Source organism: Urocampus carinirostris, chromosome 16, assembly GCF_059441175.1.
Source record: "Urocampus carinirostris isolate Australia breed hairy pipefish chromosome 16, RoL_Ucar_1.0, whole genome shotgun sequence".
Classification (NCBI taxonomy): Eukaryota; Metazoa; Chordata; class Actinopteri; order Syngnathiformes; family Syngnathidae; genus Urocampus; species Urocampus carinirostris.
In genome coordinates, this window is record NC_142364.1 from 34,750,340 (window position 1) to 34,775,428 (window position 25,089).

Sequence of the window (25,089 nt, forward strand, 5' to 3'; positions counted from 1 at the left end):
TTTAGTCATCAACAGAAACTGTAGCGACTTCGGCGATGCAAGCAAACTCGCTCAGGTTACGTCAGTGACAATTTTAATGAGTTTTTGTCACGATCTGAGGTGGCCCTTTATTGCCCTCCAGTGGTTGAAAGAAAGACCGCCGATACAAGTTTGAAGAGGAGAAGGTCCTGTTTTCCTTTATACGTAGCATGTACCTGTGCCCTTGCATAAGAATTTATTGTAAAACCAGTTGCCACTGAAATTGACAGAACGATGAATACAATTGTGTTTTAGTTTGTGCATCATGTGTTATGATAACAAAGATTATGGCCACCAGGGGCGATTTAAGTTAACAGCTTTGCGGGTGCTGAGCACCCATATCAGGGGTGGGCAAACTGCAGCCCACCGAACAGAAATGGTCAAAATATAATGCATATATATGCATATCTCTCTCTCTCTCTCTCTCTCTCTCTCTCTCTCTCTCTCTCTCTCTCTCTCTCTCTCTCTCTCTCTCTCTCTGTATCTATCCATCCATCCATCTATCTATCTATCTATCTATCTATCTATCTATCTATCTATATATCTATCTATCTATCTATCTATCTATCTATATATATATATATATATATATATATATATATATATATATATATACATATATATGTATTATATTTTGACATCCATCTTCTATCTCCGCAGCTCATCCTTAATAGGGCCGCTGGAACCCATCCCAGCTATCGTCGGGGAGTGGGCAGGGGACACCCGGAACTGGTTGCCAGCCAGTCGCAGGGCACACAGAGGGTTAGAAAACTCACTAGCTCATTCACACTTAGGGGCAATTAGAAACGGCCAATTAAGCTGTCATGCATGTCTTTAGAAAGTGGGAGGAAACCTGAGCTCCCGGAGGAAACCCACGCAAGCACCCAGCGATAGCTGGCAGTGGGCAGGGTACTCAACTGCTCACCAGCCAATCACAAGGCACACACAGTAAGACAACTCACTCGCTCATTTACACTTAAGGACAATTTGGACCGGCCAACTAACCTGTCATGCATGTCTTTAGAATGTGGGAGGAAACCCACGCAAGAGCGGGGAGAACATGCAAACTCCACACAGGGAGGCTGGCAGCTGGATTTGACCCCATGACCTAAAAACTGTGCCGCGGACATGCTAACCACTCAAGCCACCGTGCATATATATATAATATATATGTAACGGGTGTAATAATAACTTTTGTTTTATTGAAATTCCTGCTGAAATACGTGTATATTTTTTGGTAAATGTCCTGCAATGCTGAGTCCAACAGTGCCATCTGCTGGTATGGGGTGGGGTTTGGTTTTGGCTTCTAACATGTGACCAGGAGGCGGGGTTTGTTGTTAGTCTTACCAGAGAGAACTACAAAGGTAAGACATATTTTTTGGTGCTCCACAAAAGAAGTTAATTTTAAACATCATAACCCCAGCTGACAAATCTCTCACCATGCACAGTAATGTGATTGATATTGTCAAGCTGTTTAGGTTTATTTTCGTTTTGTTTCTGTTTTACTAAATATTAATTCCCCCTTGTAGAGATCAAAGAGATCAAACCCAGCAGAAAAAAAGGTATTGTTGTGACTCATCCATTTGCAGGTAAATTGTACCCATTTTTATACTCATTATTGTTTTTATTCCTATTTTCTCATATACATTAAAAAAGGATGATGTTGGTTAAAATTCAGACTAAAGAAAAATATTTTGAATTCATTGTAAACGTTAAAAATCCACTATACGATCTCTTGTTAAAAGTATCTTGTTAAAATGTAAAGATGTAAAAATGTATTTTGATATTCCAAAATGTATTTTATGTAAAGTGAAAAGAAAGCTTTTTGATATGCTTTGTTGTTAGTCTTACCAGAGAGAACTACAAAGAGATCAAAGAGATCAAACCCAGCAGAAAAAAAGCTAATGTTGTGACTCATCCATTTGCAGAAACTGTAATAATAAAAACCTCATCATCCAGTCCAGCGTGAATGTGGATCTTTGGTGGGACACGTACACGGCGGTTACATATATATATATATATGTTGAATTCATTGTAAACGCAGTGGTTAGCGCTTGTGCGGCACAGTTCATGTCATGGGAACCTGTCGTGGGTTAAAATCCAGCTCCAGACTTTCTGTGCGGAGTTTGTATGTTCTCCCCGTGCTTGCGTGGGTTTCCTCCGGGCACTCCGGTTTCCTCCCACGTTCCAAAAACATGCATTTCAGGTGAATTGGCCGGTCCAAATTGTCCCTAGGTGTGAATGAGCGAGTGAGTTGTCTGTCCCTGTGTGCCCTGCGATTGGCTGGCAACCAGTTCAGGGTGTCCCCTGCCCACTGCCCGATGATTGCTGGGATGGGCTCCAGCCCCCCCGCGACCCTACTGAGGATAAGCGGTACGGCTAATGAGATGAGATATATATATATATATATATATATATATATATATATATATATATATATATGTGTGTGTAACGGGTGTAATCATAACTTTTGTTTTATTGAAATTCCTGCTGAAATATGTGTATAGTTTTTGGTAAGTGTCCTGCAATGATGACCCCAACAGTGCCACCTGCTGGTATGGGGTAGGGTTTGTTTTGGCTTTTGCCATGTGACCGGAAGGCGGGGTTTTGTTGTCAGTCTACAGAGCGAGCTGCCAACAGTAAGACACATCTTTTGGTGCTCCACAAAAAAGTTAATTTTAAACATTATAACCACAGCTGACAAATCTCTCAAAATGCACAGTAATGTGATTGATGTTGTCAAGCTGTTTGGATTTATTTTCGTTTTGTTTCTGTTGTGCTAAAATGTTAATTCCCCATGTAGAGATCAAAAAGATCAAAGCCAGCAGAGAAGCTAATCACGTGTTGTGACTCATTTCATTTGCAGAAACTGTAATAAAAACCTCATCATCCAGTCCAGCGTGAATGTGGATCTTTGGTGGGACAGGTACACTGCGGTTACATTGGTGCCGTGACCCGTGACTTCGATCAAGCTCTCCGAACCGAGGACTGTCCTACCTGCCACATTGTTTCATGAATCCATCAGCTCACAGTATTTGAAATTTTAGTTACATGAGCGTTATCGTTAAGCTCATTACCGTGCAGTGTCACAGTGATGCAGATAACTAAGTGTGCTATACAGTGACATGTTACGCAGGCTGCTGATTTATTTTGTTATTTTGACTTATTGACATCTTTTTCTGTTGATGAGACATCTTTGAAACATGTTTAATCAGAGCAATGTGTTAGCTGCACAATTTAATACACCTATTCACATTGGCAGGGGCACGTTTACCCCCAGCCCCTCTGTTGATGTGTTGCTACTTATAGAGTAGAGGCAGTTTCTAGTGTCGGCACCCATAATGCAGCTGACCAACATGCCAGCCTACCTGCACCTCAGGTCAGACCCACATCTACGCCAAATTCCACGAGTGACATTTCTGAGGGTGTAGCTGATCACATGACAAATATTATTGAAGAGCAATGATGGCTATTGGAGATTATAAATATTATATTACAAATATTATTCAGGAGACATAAATCGTCTGATAGCATTTTTTCACGTATACAGTCAAACAATATAGTAGCTCCTAGCGCTGCTGCCACACAAGATGTAGCAAACGTGTTGAGTCAGCCTAGTCATGTGTCAGATGTATCACAGGTTCAGGTGGTTACACAGAGAAAGGTTAAGGAACCATCATCATTTATTGGGGATGGCTCAGACTCAATAAAAGTACATGGGTGGGATGATCTAATGAGGACATTTATTAAGAAGAGTAATGTGAGGCTTGAAGAGCAGGCCGAGGAAATCATTATGCATTTGAGAGGAAAAGCTAAAGTTGTAGTTAGGTTTGGCATTAGAAACAGTAATATAGACGTCTATACCCGCCCTGACATGATTTATAGTCTTCTCAGGAAACACTAAGTACTCTGCTGTCCCTTTAGCTGACTTTTACTCAACCTTGCCCAAAGACCAGGAATACCCCTATGACTACTGGCTGAGACCAAACAGATCAGCTGACCTTGCCTCTGACTGCTTGAGAAAGCAGGGCAAAATATTGGACAACCCTGAAATTGAGGTAACTCGCATGTTTATTAGGAACTGCTCCTGCAAAGAACTGGCACTCACTTTCAGATCCAAAACCATCGATAAGTGTTCAGCATGCGAAGTACTAGAGGTGCTGAATGAATACCACGCTGAGAAGAGCTACAAAGCAGCTTCCCCACAACAACCTGCGAATAGGGCGGAAATTGCCGTACACAAAGCTGAGGTGAGCCATAGTCCAAACCTCATGCACGAGCCACCTTAGACTTTGAGCCCACAGTATGTCCCTCTAACGGACGTTATTAGTATGTTGGAGAAAGTTCTGCTACGTGGTGCCTCTAACCAGTTTCAAGAGAGAAGGCGAACTCCAACCAGGCGACCTGGAGACAGAATTAATGGTTTCACTGACAAGGCATGTATTATTTGCAAAGATGACGAACACAGTGCTCTCTCTCATTGCTGTGAAAAAAAGCTTTGCTTTCACTGCCATGCCCCAGGGCATTCTCAACGTGAAGAAAGCTGTCCCACTGCCTCAGGGAAACTGACTGGTCTGCACATAGGGGAGAACAGTGCAGATCAACTGAGTATGCCTCCCACTACTAATGTGATGCCTGACATGCAAGATAATCAATCCATCTATGAGTTATACAGCAACACGATACCTCAATCGAAGAAGCTGATCTTTCAAGGGTTTCACAGAATAGCAGAGACTGACGAACTGTTTTACACACCTGTACTTGTGCAAGATGGCCCTAATTTCAGAGCGCTGTTAGACACCGGGTCAATAGCTTGTACAGTAAGTGAGGCAACTGCCAAGTCCCTGCTGCAGCAATTCCCTGTCATGGTGAGTTACACGGCCAATAACTGTGTCATTGTAGGCTGCGGTGGACACCAAGTTTCTCTCAGAGACATGTACGACATTCACGTCACCGTTTACGGATGCATAATGATAATGCCAGTAATGGTTGTGCCAGGCCAGACAGACCAGATGATCCTTGGCAGCAATGCATTCAAACATATTTTGACTCAATTGAAGAGCACTGATGGCAATTGGAGATTAATTTCCACTCCTGACAATGGTCTGTCTGATAACCACAGTCAATTCCTGTCAATGCTTTCTAACACAGAGAGATGGAGAGGTGATTGCATTCCAGATAATGTAGGGACAGTGAAAATCAAGAGTTGCGTGACGCTGAATCCACGGACCGAGTAGATAGATAGATAGATAGATAGATAGATAGATAGATAGATAGATAGATAGATACTTTATTCATCCCCTAAGGGAAATTCACAAGTACCTTATTTGGGGCAAGTTACCTGAGTCGGCCGGGATGTCAGCGGGCAGCACAGTGGTCATTGAACCAACCCAATCTAAGGCTGGGCCCAGACAAGTCCTTGTCGGACGAGTTGTTACTCCACTCTGGGGAGATGGATGGGTGCCTGTTAAAATCTTTAATCCTACTGACAGAGTTGTGGTGCTGAGAAGAAACAGAAAAATTGCAGATGTGTCTCCTTGTGTCGCAGCAGAAGACCTGCCCAGTGCAGAGGAGGTCAGGTGCAACATGCAGAGTGTACAGAGCAAAGCGATCCAACCCAGGTCAGAAGAGGACATGATGCGTACATTGGAAGCTCTGGAACTGCAAGACATTGACCTGAAGTCACGCGAGGTTTCGCTGCAGTGTAAAGAAAAGCTCCTTCATATCATCGAACAATTCGAGTCAATCTTTTCTCGCCTTAAGATGGACTGTGGAGAGGCCAAAGAGTTTGTACATCGTATCCACCTTGTTGATGATAAGCCGTTCCGTCTACCCTACAGACGTATACCACCAAGTCAGTATGAAAAACTGAGGACAACTCTAAACGAGATGGAAGAGAAAGGAATTATTCAGAAGTCGACTAACGACTATGCATCTGCGCTTGTTCTCATATGGAAGCGGAATGGAGAACACAGGATATGTACTGATTTCAGAAGGCTTAATGCGAGAACCATAAAGGATGCCTACCCACTACTGCATTAAGCTGATGCTTCGGCCGCACTCGGGGGAAATGCCTTTTTCTCCATGATGGACCTGACGTCAGGCTACTACAATGTCCCCTTGCACCCTGATGACAAAAAGTACACGGCATTCTCATCACCCTTTGGGCTTCACGAGTACAACCGGCTCCCTCAGGGACTTTGCAACAGCCCAGCAACATTTATGAGGATGATGATGTCGATATTCGGTGATCAGAATTTCATGAGCCTATTGTGTTACCTTGACGATCTGATGGTGTTTGCCCCTACAGAGGAAGTTGCACTCCAACGCCTGCAGATGGTGTTTACTCGCCTCAAGGAACACAACCTCAAGCTCGCACCCAAAAAGTGTTTTTTCCTCAGACGGACTGTGAAATTTCTTGGGCATGTCATCAGTGAGGATGGAATTTGGACTGACCCCGAGAAGGTGAGAGCGATAAATGACCTATAAGTCGCTGACCTAATGGAGTCTGACGATAAGACGCTGTGCCCTAATAAAAGCTCTAGGCATGGTGATGTATTACCAAAAGCTTCATTGAAGCATGTTCTGCGAAGGCAAAACCTCTGTTCAGGCTCACATCTGAATCTGGTGCCCAGCATAAGCGCAAAAGAGGCTGCAGACTAGTGAGGAAAGGTCAAGTGAAGCTTACGCCTGCTGATTGGTCCGATGCATGCCAGAACGCATTTAAAACACTGAAGCATGACCTCGTGACAGGTGTCACTCTGGCCCACCCAGATTTGGATGCCCCGTTTATTCTGGCTGTCGACGCATCCTACGATGGGATTGGAGCAGTCCTGTCACAGCTGCCAACTGGTAGAAAAGTAGCCAAACCAGTCGCATTTGCAAGTAAAACGCTCTCTCGCTCCCAGCTCAACTACCTTGCACACTGGCTCGAATTTATTGCCTTGAAATGGGCGGTATATGATAAATTCAGCCATTGGTTGAAAGGAAGACACTTCACCACGTGGACCGACAATAACCCGCTGAAATACATTTTGACCAAACCAAGACTTTATACATGTGAACAGCGGTGGGTAGCAAAGCTAGCTGCGTACAATTTTGACCTGAAGTACATTCCCGGCCCAAAGAACGCTCTGAGCCGTGAGCCATTTGTACGGTCATGTGTGGGTCATTGCCTTGTTACCGAGCCCTATACCTTGGACCAGGTCAACGGGGTGAACAACAGTACCGTGCAAGAGGTGTTCAGAGTATCCAACAATTCTCACGCTATTGTAGACGAGAGTGCTGAGACATCAGATGAGTCAGTGAAAAGGGCAGTTCCACCAGGCACACATGTTTCTGTGACATCAGAAGAAGTTGCTGCTGTCCTCAGTGCTCAGTCCACTGGCGGCGTGGGTCAAGTTATGGGAACGGATGCTAACTTCAATCTTCTGCAGAAGGAAGATCAGTCAACGGCACTCCCACAGAGTCAGCTTGTTGGTCTACAAGAACACGACAACACAATAAGCAGAACCATGTACTTTGTGCATAGACACAAGAGACCTACCAAGCGTGAGAGAGCTGTCGAGTCGCCTAGTGTGATGAAACTACTGAAGCATTGGAGCAGACTCGCCATACAGAATGGCATGCTCTACAAAATAAGGAAAGATCTTTGCATGGCCAAGAAGATCTTCCAGTTTGTGGTGCCTGACTCATTGAAACAGAAAGTCCTCCACGGTTTCCATGACTCAGCAGGTCACCAAGGCCAGAACCGTACTTTGTCTCTGGAGAGGCAACGATTCTTCTGGAATGGAATGGAACGTGATGTTGTGAACTATGTTAAATCCTGTCAGCGTTGTATAGTAAGGAAAACACCGGAACCACACAACCGTGCACCACTAAAGAACATAGTCACCTCTGAGCCTATGGAGTTGGTCTGTATAGACTTTTGGACTGCTGAGCAAGAGAACAAGTCTGTAGATGTCCTGGTCGTAACTGATCATATCTCCAAGATGGCGCACGCCTTCCCTTGCAGGAATCAAACCGCCAAACAAGTTGCTCGCCGTCTGTGACAGGATTTCTTTCTTGTCTATGATTTCCCTCTGCGTATCCACTCTGATCAGGGAGCCAATTTTGAGAGCAGACTGATCAAAGAGCTTCTAGAGATGGCTGGGGTGCAGAAATCCCATACGACTCCGTACCACCCCATGGGAAATGGTATCGCAGAACGATTTAAGGGATCCCAGTTCGAATCCCGGCTCCTCCGTGTTACATGTCGAAGTGTCCTTGGGTAAGACACTGAACCCCTACTACCCCCAATACGCAGATTAGCGCCTTACATGGCTGCAAGGCCGCTATTGGGAAATGTGGAGCACATTGTAAAAGCGCTTTGAGAAGTCATTGACTTGAAAAGCGCTATATAAAATGCAGATCATTTCATTTCATTTCATTTCAAGCTGCTCGGATTGTACGGAGGAATACTCTCAGAGAACAGACTCGCCATGCCAAGCTGTACAACAGTAGGGCCAAAGGATCACCCCTCTTCGTGGGAGACCGGGTGTTTATCGCCAACAGAGCTGTCCCAGGGAAACGCAAGGTTGCAGATAAGTGGGAGTCGACCCCGTATGAAGTCATAACAGTCAAGCCTTATCTCAATGCCTATAGAGTCAAGGATTGGACGGGCAAAGAGAATGTAGTTCACATGAATTTGGTGCTCTCTGTTAGCTTCTTGCCCTATGAGGGAGATCTGGCCAGCGAATCTGAACACTCAGGGTGTGACGCTGCTATGCACGGAAGTGATGTATGCCCTGATGTACCTGAAGCGGTCGAAGACAGTGATGTCCGTACAGTAAACTGGGTGATACAGTCAGGTGAAGAGCAAGTTCATTCAGAGGTGGAGGATAACTCACTCGACAGCAGATCTGATGCCCAGTCTGAATCTCTCACAGTCAATACATCCAGTCAAAGAAGTCAGCACATCCCCGAACAAGATGTTAATCACACTGCAATTGACAATGCAGAAAATCCACCACGGTGCTCTGAAAACATGATCCTTTTGGGTGTGGGCGCTCCAGACACTGTCCTCGCAGACGAGACACCATTAAACACTGACCCCCTGAGTAACAAAGCTTGAGCAAGAAACAAGAATTGTGCCTATGTGATAAGACGAAGAAGGGCTGATTTGCTATAGAAAATAGGAGATCACTTTTTGTATTTTGAGTATCATTGTTTTTATTTTCAGTTTCGATTTCTGCAGTATTTTGTACATTACTGTAGATGTTATTTTGTATTAAAGTTTCTGTAGTAGCATTTCTGTGGTATTACTACAATATTTTTTGTATTATTATTAGTTGTATTAATTTGGTATTTCTGTACTTGTATTTGTGTATTATTGTATTTTCTCATATTTTTAAATTTCAAGTATTACATTAGTATTTTGGTAGTGTATTATTGTAGCATTTCTGTAGTTGTATTTGTGTACTACAGTATTACTGTCCTATTTTTAATTTCAAGTATTACAATAGTATGTACATAGTGTATTATTGTAGTATTTCTGTAGTTGTATTTGTGTATTATATTATTACTGTCATATTTTCAATTTCAAGTATTACTTATAACAGTATTTATGTAGCATTTCCGCAGTTGATTTTTGCCATTTTTCGGTAGTATTTTTGTTGCGTTTCAGATCAGAAGATGGCGTAATTGTGGCTTTTGCAGTCCTTTGAGACATTTTGTGATTAAGGGCGTCTCCAAAAAATGTGACTTGACTATTCCTGAAGGACACAGTGAAGGTGATTTGAGACTTAACAAAATATAATCTCCAGGGGGCGCCCGTGTTACCCCTGTTTCTGGAAGACCCAAATAAGGAAATGACGTTTTGCAAAAACGAAGATGGTTGCAAATAGAAAACCGAAGACCTGACACCGGTCTGGTGGACGAAGGTTCGAGAGGACTCGTTTGGGCGTGTACTGGACGGAGACCGGACGGTGTACGAGGTAAATCGTGATGAAACCGTCCATTCTGTAGCCACGGTCAAAGTTAAGTTTCAACCCGGGTGGTTTGCTAACAGCTAAATAACTACATGTGGGGGGAATGTAAGCAATGCCCCAAAAAGTAATGCAAGTGTTACTTTTTATTTACTATTTTGCTCACAGTAAGTCAGTCAGTAGTGAGTATACATTTAGTCTTTGTATTTTAACGCTACCGAATATTTCTTGTAAAGGTCCGAACATTCTTACACGTGTTCAGAAATCATTTTCACCCCATACGTGTTCGTCCATTTTTGATTTGCATTTATTACCGTATTACTTTGTGTAAAAGAGAAATCGTTTTATGTTTCAGTTATCTGTAACAAGCCCTACTGTGTATATTGCACAATACTGTATACCCCAATATGTTAAAATAACCCCCAGGAAAAGTAGGTATGTGTCTGTATGTGGAATGAAAGTTTGGAACAAATTACAGGATGAACTCAAACAATGTCAATATTTACCTGTTCAATTCCACATACAAAAAAAAAACAATACCGTCTAGAGGGCTCCGCGCTTTGTGCTAAAAATAGTAACACGGCTTCGTGCCGCCATCTTGGAAGTCTGTCGATTACAAGCGGTGATAGCGAGAGGAGCAAATATTTACTCAGTTTGTCTATTTATTTACTCAACTAGCTTTGTTTGTGTACGGATTTTGTCCATCAACACTATGGAAAACTACGTGGAGAGTTTAGACAAGCAAGCACGCGAGCGGTACGCTGCGAAGTTGCATTTTATTTGAAAATTGGATCCCTACAAAATTAAAAACAAGGGCTGGAAGTCTGATCCCGATTTGTTGCCGTGTGTGACTTACATCGAACTTGTTAACTATCTTATTTTCCACCCAAGTCCCTTTTGTGAACTGAAGGATTTTCAAAATTACAAAAGTATGGAAGCCTACGACAGATTTGTGTCTGGTTGGGTTCGGGATGTGTCCGTGCACACAAGCGAAGGTGATGAAAACAAGATTGTGAAAGGGAAAGTTCTACATTCTCAGAGTTTGTCTCAGCCAAGTTTACAACCATGGATCATTGTTGACAAGTCATCATCGATTCTGTGTGCCCATTGCAACTGTGTTGCAGGTTTAGGGGAATGTTGTTCTCATGTTGTTTCCCTTTTGTTCTATGTTGAACAACCCGGGAAAGGCAACGCTTCTCCGAACGGCGCACTGGTGGCTAAGTTAGCTTAGCTTTCGGGGGCTTTAAATCCTCTATTGACGCGAGTTGACTGAGGAAAGGAGACTCTCTTTCCCTGAAACCGCGTTGAATTTCTCCACCAAAATAGTGTACAAATGAGAAACGGAGTTTTGTTCGGTTTTTAAATGTCGTTTTCGGCGAAATACCTCACATATATGTTATAAAAGTAGTTTGGGGTCGTCGAGCTGTTGTCATGAAGTACACATGTCCCATAACCTTTTTAAAATTTATTTCTACATCATAAATAATTCAATTTACCTGTCAGAAAGTGGTCAGAACAAACACAGTCAAGCTTTGGCAAATTCGACCGGTTGATAGCTGCCAGCCACATTCGTCTTCGCCGTTCACTTTTCTCCTGAGCTTCAATCCCCTGATTGTAAACACACTTCGGAAGTCTAAAGAAGCCCTTCCCACCCTTTTCCCCTCGGCTACAACAGCCAACAATAACGCACGTATTCGGCATTACAATGTAGAATCTAACTGGTTCGCTGAACAATAACAATGAAGTGAAAAGCTTTGTGGACTTCCAAAATGGGCGCCAGCAATGCATTGTGGGTAATCTTAGGACCTCGAAGCACTCTATAGAAAGGAAGAAAGATTGGTCTAAATGAGATTTGGAGATTAGAACCTTTGTTTAGCAGTTGGATGGTTCAAGCCATTGGTGCCTGAATGATATTTTGTGATTTGTAGCATTATAGAGTAATAAAACTATTGATAAATCTAGATTATTATTATATCTGTTATGGTGACTAGAATTGTTATAATTTTTTATTGGAACATTAGTGTGCAATAGCCTCACACAGACAATGGATGGGTCAAGTGAATAATTAGTTTTTTTTATACCACTAGGAGATCCTGGAATACATTGTAAAGTGCTTAAAAACTCTATATGAAATACATTCCTTTTACCATTTACCTTCACAATTTTTATCCTACAATTAAATTAAACCACGACCACGCGCGTGATATCACTGTCACACCAACTACAGTTTACAGTTTGTTCCGTGGGTTTTCAGAATCAAGTCTCTCAACAGTGAACATAAACTGTTTAATGAGCTGCCGAAAAAAGGATTCCTTAGCAATGTACAGCCAAATCGGGGTCTATTGGTGTGACACCTTAACTGTAAACTGTAGTGAGGACTGTTCTCTCTCTTTCTTTCTCATAAATATATATATATATATATATATATATATATATATATATATATATATATATACACACACACATACACATACATTACATTTACGGGACCTAACCAGTCCTAGTAGTGCTAAATAAAAATGGATCAACATTGAAGAAACTCGCATGAGCATAATTTTATCTCCAAGCCATACACGGCTTGTGCACCATAGGTTCCTGACCCCTGATTCCTTAGACGCAGTTTTCAAATCACATTTTTATGGCACATGAAAAATGAATGACAATGTTTAATTTGCACTTCCAGAAGAATGGACGAAACATTGGGAGAAACAACCTTCTACTCTAATGCAGAAGGTTACTGGAAAGAAGTTCCAGCCACAGTAGATGGTATGCTGGGAGGCTACGGGAAGATCTCCACTGTTGACATTAATGGATCCAAGGCTTTCCTTCGCAATTTCCTCGGAGTAAGAACACTTCTAATCAAATGTATAGCAAACAAAAATGTGTGTTATTTTTCCAAATCTGGCACTCATGTATGGAGGACTGATCCTGACGTATGTATACATGTTTAAATAAATAAACACCTACAAATATGCCATATTAATAAAGCACACAAATGAATCATACTATACCTAAAATTTGACGTAAATGCAATGTGTTTGTTTATTTCTGCTATTCGACATTTATTTCTTTAGGTCATTGTTTGACAAATTAGTAGGCAGCCCAGTGATTAACGAATCAGCTACTTACGTCTTGATTCCCTCATCCCGGTAGCCATGGTGCTCCAACAGTAGGAAACCAATGGGTGGAAAGCTCAGCTAGTTTGACCCGCCCCCTCATTTAAACATTTTGCTGTGACAAAATAAATCCTAAAAATAATAAATGAAAAAATAAACGACAACATGCATAGATATGAATACATTTCATTTGTCATATATTTAGGTATCGCGTGATTGACTTGTGGTTTTGTTTATTTATATGGCATGTAATAAATATATGCCAGGATGAGTAAGGCAAGACAATGGTAGCGGATCTGTTCATCACTGGTCAACTACTTGGGGAAAAGCTAAGGTAACTGGATAACTCTTCATTTCAGTAACATTTTGTGAAAAAATACATGAAAAAATAAATACTGAAATAAATGACAAAAAAATTGCATTTATGTCATAGTTTTCAGTGATTTATTTGCGTAAATTAATTTATATAGCACACATTTTTAGGTATATTTATTTATACATTTATGTTTACATGTGGCAAAATTGGTCCTACATACTCAAGGGAACATTAGGTTTGCTATTAGAAAAAGGCAGTCATCTTCAATTTATTTAAAGATAAAAATTGAATGTCGTAATTTCAGGAAAACATAAGTATTGTACATGGAACTATTTCCTCAGAAAGTCAGTTATTTATACATTTAGAATTTTTTTTTTTTAATTTAATACCCCAGTGTGCAATATTTGACCACTGAATGGCACAGTTGTCTAATGCAGTGTTTTTCAACCTTTTTTGAGCCAGGTCATGTTTTATACATTGAAAAAATTTTGCGGCACACCACTAACCAAAAATGTTGTTAAATGACACTGAACAGTATGTTTAATTACAATATAATTTATAATACCCCCAGTTTTTACAGCACATACACTTGACAATGACATATTTGCAGAAATGATTCATAAATGTTTTATCAAATTTTAAATTCTAAAAAGTGTCATTGGATAATTTCTCACGGCACACATGACAATCTCTCACGGCACACAGTGATTGAAAATCACCGGTCTAATGCAAACAAAAAACAGAGCCACAGCAAGCAACAAGACAGCAGACAAACATGGCAGTAACTTAAGTAGCGTTTCCACTATGTAAAAGAGATACAAAATTCTCGACCTATGGGTTTTTTTTTTTTTCGATAAAAAATAACATTGATATGATAGTTCATGTATATTGGCCTAACATTCAACTGAATGTTTTATTTTTTTTATTTTTATTGAATGTGTGTTTTGTACCACTACAAGACGCTAAATATTACATTCTGTATGTTTTTAGACCACAGATTTACCTCAAAATTATGTGTACAACTCATTTTAGGTATTAAATTATTCTTATTTTAATGTTTTGTATCTTTAATCTATCCATCCATTATCTGCACCGCTTATCCTCAGTAGGGTCGCGGGGGTGCTGGAGCCCATCCCAGCTATCTGTGGGCAGGGGACACCCTGAACTGGTTGCCAGCCAGTCGCAGGGCTAGTTTTGTATATAATAAAACGGGCAAAAAGGTCTAAAATGGAAGAATGCACATTATTGTGCTTATTTTAGGTGTTATTTTGAAATTGTTTAAGTAAATGGCTAAATAACAAAAAACAATCTTTGAAATGAAGACAACAGAATAACAATATAGGAAAGAAAATGTGATTTTATTGTGTTAAGGTATTATTTTCTTAATTTAACGCACAATTCTTGTATAGTGAAGACAAAAATACTGAAAATACTTTACTTATTCAATTTTTGCCTCAATATTCTACCTGGCATATTTACTGTGTGCAAAATTGTTTGCTATTCCTTTTTTTACCCAGATCTATTTACTTCCGAATTGTTAAAGGAAGACTCACAAATTAACTTCAATAATAATGAATATGTTTTTGTGAATCTTGTATGATTCTTTTTTTATACATTATCGTCTTTATTTAAAGGAATAGCCACTAAAAAGGTTGCTCTGGATCATATAATCTAAGCTAAAAACAAAATTTTGTTCTTTCATCTGTCCAATCCTGTAGGACGAGGATCATAAGACAAACGCGGGGTGCGCGTTAGATTGCGGCGCGGGAATCGGCAGGATATCCAAGCGTCTGCTGCTGCCCCTCTTCAAGACTGTAGACTTAGTGGACGTGACGCAGGAGTTTCTGGACAAAGCTAAGACGTACTTGGGAGAGGACGGCAAGAGAGTAGGAAACTACTTCTGTAGTGGCCTGCAGGACTTTGTACCAGAGCCTGGACGCTATGATGTCATCTGGATCCAGTGGGTCATTGGTGAGTAGTGATGGGTAAAAGCCACCCAAGGCTTCATAGCTTGAGTGGGGTAAAAGTGGGAGTGGAAAATGAATCCTCGTTTTGAAGTGCGTGGTAGTGACAGTCAATTGACCGGTGAAAACAAAGCCTTGTTTTTGGCCAAGCTTGCTTTTCTTTCGTGTGTTGAAGACAGGGTAGATTTTAGGTTTGAAGCTTTAGGGGGTGCTTAGCACCCAAAGGTGTCTGGCTGCTTAAAAACATTTTTCGTTTCAAATAAAGTGCTATAACATGTAAAATTCAATTATGATAACATATTAATGAAACTCTTTTGCTAAAGGCTGTTTTTATTTTAAAAGGGGTTTTTATCAAACAAATGCTCTTTTATAGGCCGTTTTGATTAATTGAGTGTCTGTTTCAGTAATTTTTATTGATTAAATGTTCCCTTTTCAATTGAATTAAGGTACTCCTGGGCTTCCATAGTAACATACTCTCTCCGTTATACATTGAGGCCTCCACAGACTCCGTCGCTCTGCCGCAAGTGACACTAGCCCTTAATCACAAGGAGTCTCAAAGGGCTGCACAGACCACAGACTATTGCAAACCACAGACTATCATTACACCATTCCGTGATGTAAAACCTACATGAGGGCAAGGAAAAACTCAAAAACCTCAGCATGAGGAAAATGAAAAACATTGAGAAGGGACCACACATGAGGTAATGCCTCTCCCAGGATGACCAGGCCAATACAAATAAACCGGACTTTTGACTACAGGACTTGACAAGCCGAGCGGATTGAGGTGCTAGAAATCAAATGGACTGAACCATTTCAAGGCAGTAGAGTATTTCCGATGCTGCGATGTTCATATTTTTGTTTCGTTGTACTTTTTTTTTTTTTTTTATTTTATATTGTGTGCAAGAAATATTAAAGAAGGCAATACAGAAATAGAACCTGCTGCAGAGACTCCACCCTATGATCATGAAAATACGGTAGTCTCTTAAAACATTTGAAGCTTTTCATACACTCATATTTATTTTCCCATAACGTTTTTCTGCAGGTCACCTGACAGACAACCACCTGGTGGAGTTTTTGCGGCGGTGCCAGAAAGCTTTAAGGCCCAACGGACTCATCGTCATCAAGGACAACGTTTCGTACGAAGGCGTAGTCCCGGACGAGGTAGACAGCAGCGTGTGCCGGGACCTGCAAATACTCCGCCGTCTCGTCAACGGAGCTGGTCTGAGAATCGTCCACGAAGAGCAACAAGGGAACTTCCCAAAGGAAATCTACCAGGTCCACACTCTGGCGCTCCGCTAAGAAGTGCTCCTTTATTTGCAAAGTGCCATTTGGGACAGTTTACAAATTAAGAGTCAGAAGTCCTTATTAGGGATCGACTGATATGGGTTTTTCAGGGGCGATACCTATTATTAGTATTGAGGCTGATAACCGATATCTGGAGCCGATATTTATTTGCTGTAAAAGCTTAAAAATTGGTGTTGCAATGTTTTAATAATCCACAGAACCAAAGCTATTACAGTGTGCTATAAATTCAAATGCAACTTTATAGCTCTCTGAAACCATTTACATTCAAGAAATTTGAATTTCAATTACAACACAACTAAGATGACTTATCTTTCACTTAAACCTAAAACTTACCATGCCGGAAATCTAATTAAGCTTAGTAGCAAGGTACATAAAAACTTAGGGGCTCCCTGATATTTTTTTTTATAATAAATGTATGACTTAAATTAACTAGAAACAAAGTGCAAAAAGCACTGGTAATTTCAACGGAATTTACGAATTGAATTACAAACAAATGTCATAAGAGTTAATTAATCAATCTCCTCCTGAACTTACGTTATCTCTTAAATCACAAAAATGCATTTTTACCACGGACTTAAATTTCAATATTGAATGTCTGTTACTTTTGTCTACTCTATGTTCATGATGGACCCTTTAGGGGAGACATGACGTCAGGAAGGAGGAAGGTCCGGTGGAGAAGTTCGTCTCAGTCTGTAGCACGAATGAGTACGAGCTGCGGCTGCGTTTTTACCGCTTGTTATTTGTTCATTAAATCGGCGACCAGACCTCATCAGCGACTTTGTGCATCTTTGACTACACGTAGGGGCCTTACAATGCTATCAGTGGCTTGAAATACTCTCAGACATGTCGGGGAGTTGGTAAAGATGTTTGCAGCGTTTGAAGTCTGAAGAAGCTTTTGCTACAGTCGCTCTGCCCCGTTGCTTGTCCAATGGGAAGGTGCGGGGTGGGGGTAGCCGGAACAATGGAGAGAGAACCGTGCTGCTTTAGAGAGCATAAACATCCAGCCAGTCAAATAAATAAAAAGGCAGAGAACTATCAAATTCTCAAATATCGGCGCTGATAATCGGTCAACTTTTAGTCCTTATGTGATCTCATTTTGAGCATCCGTATATCTGTGCATTTTCTTGTCTGATGGCTGCTCTTATTTATTTTAAACCAATTTGTTCCAGGTTTGAATCATTAGTCAAATCATGGAACATGAAACTGACCTTGCTATTTTAAAGCAAAAACTTTTTAAACCACTGAACTTTCCATATTCAGGCTTAAATGTTCTTTGTAAGTCAGGTTCTCCTTTTTCAAGTAGATACTGTACTTCCTTTTCAGACCACTGAATGTTTTGTACAAATTCATGTATACAAAGTTTTGAGCTCAAATAAAAAGTCTGTTTCTCAGTTTTCTCTTGCAACAGTTGACAATAAACTGGAGGGGCACATTATATATACATATATCTTGTTTGGGGGGGTGTGTGTGTGTATAGTGAAGAAACTAAGTATTTGAACACCGAGCTTTTTTTGCTATTTCTCCCACTTAGAAATGTATCGGGTCTGCAATTTTCATCGTAGGTGTATGTCCACTGTGAGAGAGATAAACTAAAAAGAAAACTCGAGAAATCACAACGCATGATTTTTTTCAAGAATTTATTTGTGTGATATAGCTGCAAATAAGTATTTAAACAGCTGAGAAAATGTTAATATTGGGTACAGTTGTTTGCTCTTACAGAGGTCAGACGTTTCCTGTAGTTTTTCACCAGTTTTGCACACTGCAGGAGGGATCTTGGCCCACTCCTCCAGATTTTCTCTAGATCAGTCAGGTTTCTGGGCTGTCGATGATACACAGGTGTTCAAATAATTCTTTGCAGCTGTATCACACACATTGTTAAAAAAACGTGCATTGTGATTTCTGGAAAAATAGTATTTTGTCAAATTTTTCATACATACAGGACTGTCTCAGAAAATTAGAATATTGTGATAAAGTTCTTTATTTTCTGTAATGCAATTAAAAAAACAAAAATGTCATACATTCTGGATTCATTACACATCAACTGAACTATTTCAAGCCTTTTATTATTTGAATATTGCTGATTTTGGCTTCCAGCTGAAAAAAACTCAAAAATCCTGTCTCAAATTAGAATACTTCCTCAGACCAAGTAAAAAAATAATTTTATAACAGCAAAACTAAATCAAACATTTGAAAATGTCCATTGATGCACTCAGTACTTGGTTGGGAATCCTTTTGCACGGATTACTGCATCAATCCGGCGTGGCATGGAGGCAATCAGCCTGTGGCATTGCTGAGGTGTTATTGATGCCCAGGATGCTTCGATAGCGGCCTTCAGCTCATTTGCATTTGTAGGTCTGGTGTCTTTCATCTTCTTCATAACTATACCCCACAAATTCTCGATGGGGTTCAGGTCAGGGGAATTAGCAGGCCAATCAAGGACAGTGATGCCATGGTCAGTGCACCAGTTACTGGTGGTTTTGGCACTGTGGGCAGGTGCCAGATCATGCTGGAAAATGAAATCCTCATCTCCATATAGCTTTTCAGCAGATGGAAGCATGTAGTGCTCTAAAATCTCTTGGTACACAGTTGCATTTACTCTGGACTTGATGAAACACAGTGGACCAACACCAGCAGCTGACATGGCTCCCCAAACCATTGCTGACTGTGGGAACTTCACACTGGATTTCAAGCAACTTGGATTTTGCTCCTGTCCAGCCTTTCTCCAGACTCTGGCGCCTTGACTTCCAAATGAAATGCAAAACTTGCTTTCGTCTGAAAAGAGGACTTTGGACCACTCTGCAACTGTCCAGTGCTTCTTCTCCATAGCCCAAGTCAGACGCTTCTTCCGTTGTCTTGAGTTCAGAAGTGGCTTGACCATGGGAATACGGCTATTGTAGCCCATTTCCCGGACACGTCTGTGAACTGTGGCTTTTGATACCTGGACTCCAGCTTCAGTCCACTGTCTTTGAAGCTCCCCCAAATTCTGGAAGCGGCTCTTCTTCACAATTTTGTTAAGGCTGCGGTCATCTCTCTTGGTTGTGCAGCGTTTCCGGCCACATTTTTCCCTTCCAACAGACTTTTTGTGGATATGCTTTGAAACTGCACTCTGTGAACAGCCTGCTCTTTGAGAAATTTCTTTTTGTGTCTTACCCTCCTGATGGAGGGTATCAATGATGCTCCTCTGGACAGCAGTCAGATCAGCAGTCTTCCCCATACTTGTGATTTAGTTTACTGAACCAAGCTGAGTGTTTTTAAGGCTCAGGAAACCCTCGCAAGGTGTTTCGAGTTAATTAGATGATTCAGGTGATTAGTTGAATAGCCTACTTGTAAACTTTTTCATGATATTCTAATATTTTGAGATAGGATTTTTGAGTTTTCTTAAGCTGTAAGCCAAATTCAGCAATATTAAAATAATAAAAGGCTTGAAATAGTTCAGTTGATGTGTAATGAATCCAGATTGTATGACATTTTTGTTTTTTTAATTGCATTACAGAAAATAAAGAACTTTATCACAATATTCTAATTTTCTGAGACAGTCCTGTGTAGGATGCATCGCATGAAATTGAGACTACAGTAATCGCTCCATGTTTATTCGTGTATAACCGTTGGGCTCTTTATACACTCGTGGTATAAATAAGTGCAAACATTGATCATTCGAAAAGTCTCACTGACCAAAATTGCAAAACATTGTATGCAACGGCAAAGAAAACCAGGTAGTGGCGGTGAGCATGCCATCTCTCATCCACAAGAACACTCGTGATACGGATAATAAACAAAAAGGCAATTGATTTGATCTCAATATCACACTATTTTTACTCACGGTACCAGAAACTCTGATTGGCATAGTGCATTTCTGACTACTTCTTTTACCTATGCTTCGATAACGTTGTGGTTTTTTGCCTGACCGGGTTATTAGTGCAAATACGGTACAAACCTTTAAGCAAAGGTTGGCAGAAACAGATCTGTCAAATTTCCTTAGGGGAGGGGGCGTAAGGTGACCATATTTGGCCATGCTCACTCTCAGCATTAGTTTTTTTTTTCTTTGTGTCATGTTTTGATTAATGTATCCAACAATACCTTCATTTCATACGTAAAAAAGCTTGTATAGTATTTTGTTGAAAGACTTTCTGTGTAATCTGCCACACTAAAGTGTGGAAATTTGGAGGCCTGCCTCACTGAGATAAAAGAATGAACGTCACTCAACTTCTTGCGCCTTAACTCTGAAAAGACAGCAATGTTAGTTATTGGTCCATCTAAATGCCGTGACTTGTTCTCAAAAACTGCTCTGAACATAGACAAATGTAATGTCACTCAGACTGACTGTCAAAAATTTAGGCGTCATATTTATGTCCTTTCAAACACACGTGAAGAATATTACTAGAATAGCTTTCTTCCATCTTCGCAACATGACTAAAATTCGTCCTATGCTGTCTCAGTCAGATGCGGAAATTAGAATTATCGCGTTTGTTACTTCCCGTCTCGATTACTGTAATGCACTACTCTATGATCTCCCGAAGTCCAAAATCAAGAGCATTCAGCTGGTTCAAGATGCTGCAGCGAGGCTTTTAACTAAGACAAGAAAGTTTGATCACATTAACCTGATTTTAGCTAACCTGCATTGGCTCCCTGTTAGCTTAAGATGTGATTTTAAGGTTCTGTTGGTATTATACAAAACCATGCATGGACTTGCTCCCTCATATCTTTCAGATTTAATTCCCCCCTATGTTCCGGTCCGGAGCCTTCGCTCTGAAAACGCTGGTCTACTAGTGATCCCAAGCGTTCTCCATCCGGGCCCCGGTGCTGTGGAATGCTCTTCCCCCTGAGATTCGATCTGCAACCTCAGTGGAAATGTTTAAATCTAAGCTTAAAACACACTTCTACTCTATAGCATATGAATAACCTATATTTTATGTTGATAATATGTGTATTGTTGCGCTCATGTAGGTTTTAGATGAGGGGATGGTGTCATAATGGTCTGTAGTTTGCAATAGTCTTTGATCTGTGCAGCCCTTTGAGACTCTTTGTGATTAGGGCTATACAAATTAACATGACTTGACTTGGTTTAGATTAGGACAAATAGTTTTCCACATAAAAGGCTCTGATAAAAACTTTACCACTGTTCTAAAATAAATGTGGTCAAATCTGCGACAGAAGTTATAAACATAAAATCATTAAGAATTCATAAGGAATAAACACTAGACACTGGCTTATTTAGCCTCTGGGCCACGAGTTTTAGATACCTGGTTTAGAACATTCCAATCTTTTATTTTATTTTTTTGTCGAACAACTCAGAAAATTGGGTCGAATATGAACAGAGTACTTGGTAGGCCCCGTTTGAATAAATGATTGTTTCATTCTGCTAGGAGGTGCCTAATAATAAACAGTCTTTTTTTACTTTGGGCGGGGCCTCAAAATATCTCGTGGGCCATAATTGGCCATGATTTTGAGGCACCTGGCTTAGAAAAACCCAAACAATCGGGTCATAAAATTGGGTCAACTTGATTTGAGGACTGGGTTGGCCCTGATTGAATGATTTTATTTACCACTAAGGGGAACCTAATAAGACACACTGTCCCGTTAATCTCTCGTATAGAGGCGTGGGCCTCTATCATCTCGAAGCCACAATCGGCCCCCGGGTCGCTAGTCTGAGACACCTCGTCAAATGCCTTTTTCTATGTTATCTGTGCCACTGGTTCTCTAGTTGTAAAGTGTTGGCGCTCTGAACACCACTACCTAGATCAAATCCCGTTGCTTACAATGTTTTGCCATTTTAAACAGCGATGTTTATTGATTGACCCACTTTGCACACATATGGTAGGACTATAGTAACACACAACTATAAATAACCAGTTTACAATTGTATCCACTTGTAGAGGAACTAAACTGCAACAAATTGATTTCCACTAACTTTTTCCCAACCACTTATGCGGCCAACAACTGAACTTGTCTCCGGGCATGGAGTTCAGTCACACCAGAATCTCAAGGCTGCGAGATTCAGTGGTTCTTGCTGTCCCTGTTGTCTGGGTGAAAACAACCGATGTGAAGTCCACCAGCACAGGAAGGAAAATGAACTTGGCTTGCTTCAGCTCCTGTGAGGCCATGTGCTCTCAAAATCAAGTAAATTGCTGTGTAGCCAATTCTTTGGATTATGAGACTGAAAAGGTTTTTTGATATAATTAGGGCAGTATACAAGGCGCACAGGTTTATAAGGCACACTCTCAAATTTCTGGCCAACTTTGGGTTTTTAGGTGCGTCTTATTGTCTGGAAAATAAGGTAATTTTCCAATTATAATAAATGGGTTTGAATACAATTTTCAGTTGATCCAATCAATAGCAAGACAATCGACAAAAAAATTCCTGCGACCCTAAATGTTATAATTATAAACAGAAATCCTCACTATGATCAGTGTGCTCTCAAAAATTAAGTACAAAAATAAAAATTTTGTTCATGCATGGAGCTAATTTGAGAAAATGTTGTAATGACTTTCTTTAAAATAATCAATGCTCAACAAGTCGCTCTCAGTTTGACTCATTCACTACCACGGACGGCTAGTGATGTCAATGAGCGAAAACTGATTACGTGGTGCAGGTCTTGGGTCTTAAGTGATCAGGACCAGGTCTCGCTCTGGAATCTTCCAGCCTTCTCCAAGTCCGACAACATCATTGCGGCATCATCGGCACCGAGACTTCCCTCCTCTTGAAAGGAATCCTTCAACGCGTCACGGACGCCGGTCGGCATGTCTTTAGCGTTTCTGCATTGGGAGAGAAATCACTGTTAAAGAGCATCCAGGCATTAAACATTGAAAATCATATTTCAGAATGTGTAAACAAAATTTTTATATTTAGAATTTTCTTTTCGGAGTAGTATTCCCAAATGCCCCCAATAAGCAGGTTGGCGCGTTGCATGGCTGCATGGCCGCTATTGGTGTGTGTGTGAACGGGTAAATGTGAAGCACATTGTTAAGCGCTTTGGGAAGTGTTCATTGACTTGAAAAGCGCTATATAAACGCAGATAATTTCATTTCATATTCAAATATGGAAAAGTGTCACTGCGTATATCAAGAGTGGGCAAACTTTTGCAGTTGCAGACCGCATTGGGTTTTCAAAATTTGGGCAGGGGCCTGGGGATAGAGAACTATACAATTTTTGTCATTTGCAATTATAATTAAATATACATCCAGACATCTAGATTTTATATTTATCTTTAGATTTGTTTTTAAAGAGCTAACCTTAAATGGTTTTGAAACGCCCGGAATTAAAGCAAAGTCATATCTAAGCAGTAGTAGTATTTTAGCAGTATTTTTGTAATAGTGTGCATGTTGAATTTCTGAAATAGTTTTTGTAGTATAACTGTAGTATTTTATTCATTCATTATCCGTACCGCTCATCCTCAGTAGACTTGCGGGGGTGCTGGAGCCCATCCCAGCTATCCTCGGGCAGTGGGCAGGGGACACCCTGAACTAGTTTCCAGCCAGTTGCAGGGCACATGGAGACAGACAACTCACTTGCACATTCATGCCTAGGGACAATTCAGACCGGCCAACTAACCTGACATGCATGTTTTTGGGATGTGGGAGGAAACCAGAGTGCCCGGAGGAAACCCACACAAGTACAGGAAGAACATGCAAACTCCACACAGGAAGGTTCGATCTCATGACCTCAGTACTGTGCTGCACACGCGCTAACCACTGCTCTGCCGCGCTGCCTACTGTAGTATTTATGTATTTGTATTTTTGTAGTTGCATTTTTCAAGTATTGCTGTCGTATAATTTAAGTACTACTTTTGTAATAGTTATTTGTAGTATTACGGTAGTGTTTGTGTAGTAATATTTTTGCTGTCATAGTTTTGCGTCATAATACTGAAGTATTTTTGCAAAATTTCTATAGTTGTTTTATAGTATTTCTGCTGTATTATAGTAGTGGTATGTTGATTCATGAATTTGTGTAAAAGTTTTATGTAGTCTTACTGAAGTATTTTTTAGTATAACTAGTACTTTTGTAGTTGTATTTTTCTAGTAGAATATATGCAGTATTTTTGTAATAGTTGTTTGTAGTATTTTGTAGCAGGTTTTTGTAGTATCGCTGAAGTTTTTTTGTAGTTGTATTTTTATTAATGTATCTGTAGTAATGTTTATGAAGTATTTCATAGTATTTCTGTAGTAATATTTATGAATTACTTTTATAGAGTTTCTGCATTTTCTTTTGTAGAAATACTACTGTAGTTGTTTTCCGTAGTGTTAGTGAAGTAGTTTTAGCTGTATATATGTAGAATTTTGGTAGTAGTTTATTGAAGTATTACTCAAGTATTTTTTATAGTATTTATTCAGAAAATACCTCTTACCATTTCCTATTCCAGAGCTCATGGCTGGGGGTCACAATAAAATCCCCACAAAGGAGCTTCAATG

General features: G+C 40.4%; 2 protein-coding genes across 3 annotated transcripts in view; one reads left to right on the forward strand and one right to left on the reverse strand.

Annotated features, from left to right (window-relative positions):
* The first annotated feature begins 9,843 nt into the window (after positions 1-9,843).
* On the forward strand, positions 9,844-18,078 carry ntmt1 (N-terminal Xaa-Pro-Lys N-methyltransferase 1). 2 transcript variants are annotated; one of them, XM_088320329.1, is made up of 5 exons: positions 9,844-9,992; positions 12,667-12,826; positions 15,134-15,386; positions 16,422-16,654; positions 17,322-18,078. In XM_088320329.1, the coding sequence occupies exons 2-5, from the start codon at positions 12,671-12,673 to the stop codon at positions 17,433-17,435; spliced, it is 756 nt and encodes a 251-aa protein (XP_088176455.1). In that variant the 5' UTR covers positions 9,844-9,992; positions 12,667-12,670; the 3' UTR covers positions 17,436-18,078. The 2 variants fall into 2 exon arrangements, with proteins under 2 accessions (XP_088176455.1, XP_088176456.1); XM_088320330.1 differs by having other exon boundaries at positions 16,422-18,078.
* Positions 18,079-20,258: 2,180 nt separating this feature from the next.
* The window catches only part of ndor1 (NADPH dependent diflavin oxidoreductase 1), a 28,637-nt gene continuing 23,806 nt past the window's right edge, over positions 20,259-25,089 (reverse strand). Inside the window, exon 15 of the mRNA XM_088320311.1 lies at positions 20,259-23,436. Within this exon, the coding sequence (XP_088176437.1) occupies positions 23,292-23,436 (145 nt within the window). The 3' untranslated portion in view covers positions 20,259-23,291. The remainder of the gene's footprint in view (positions 23,437-25,089) is intronic.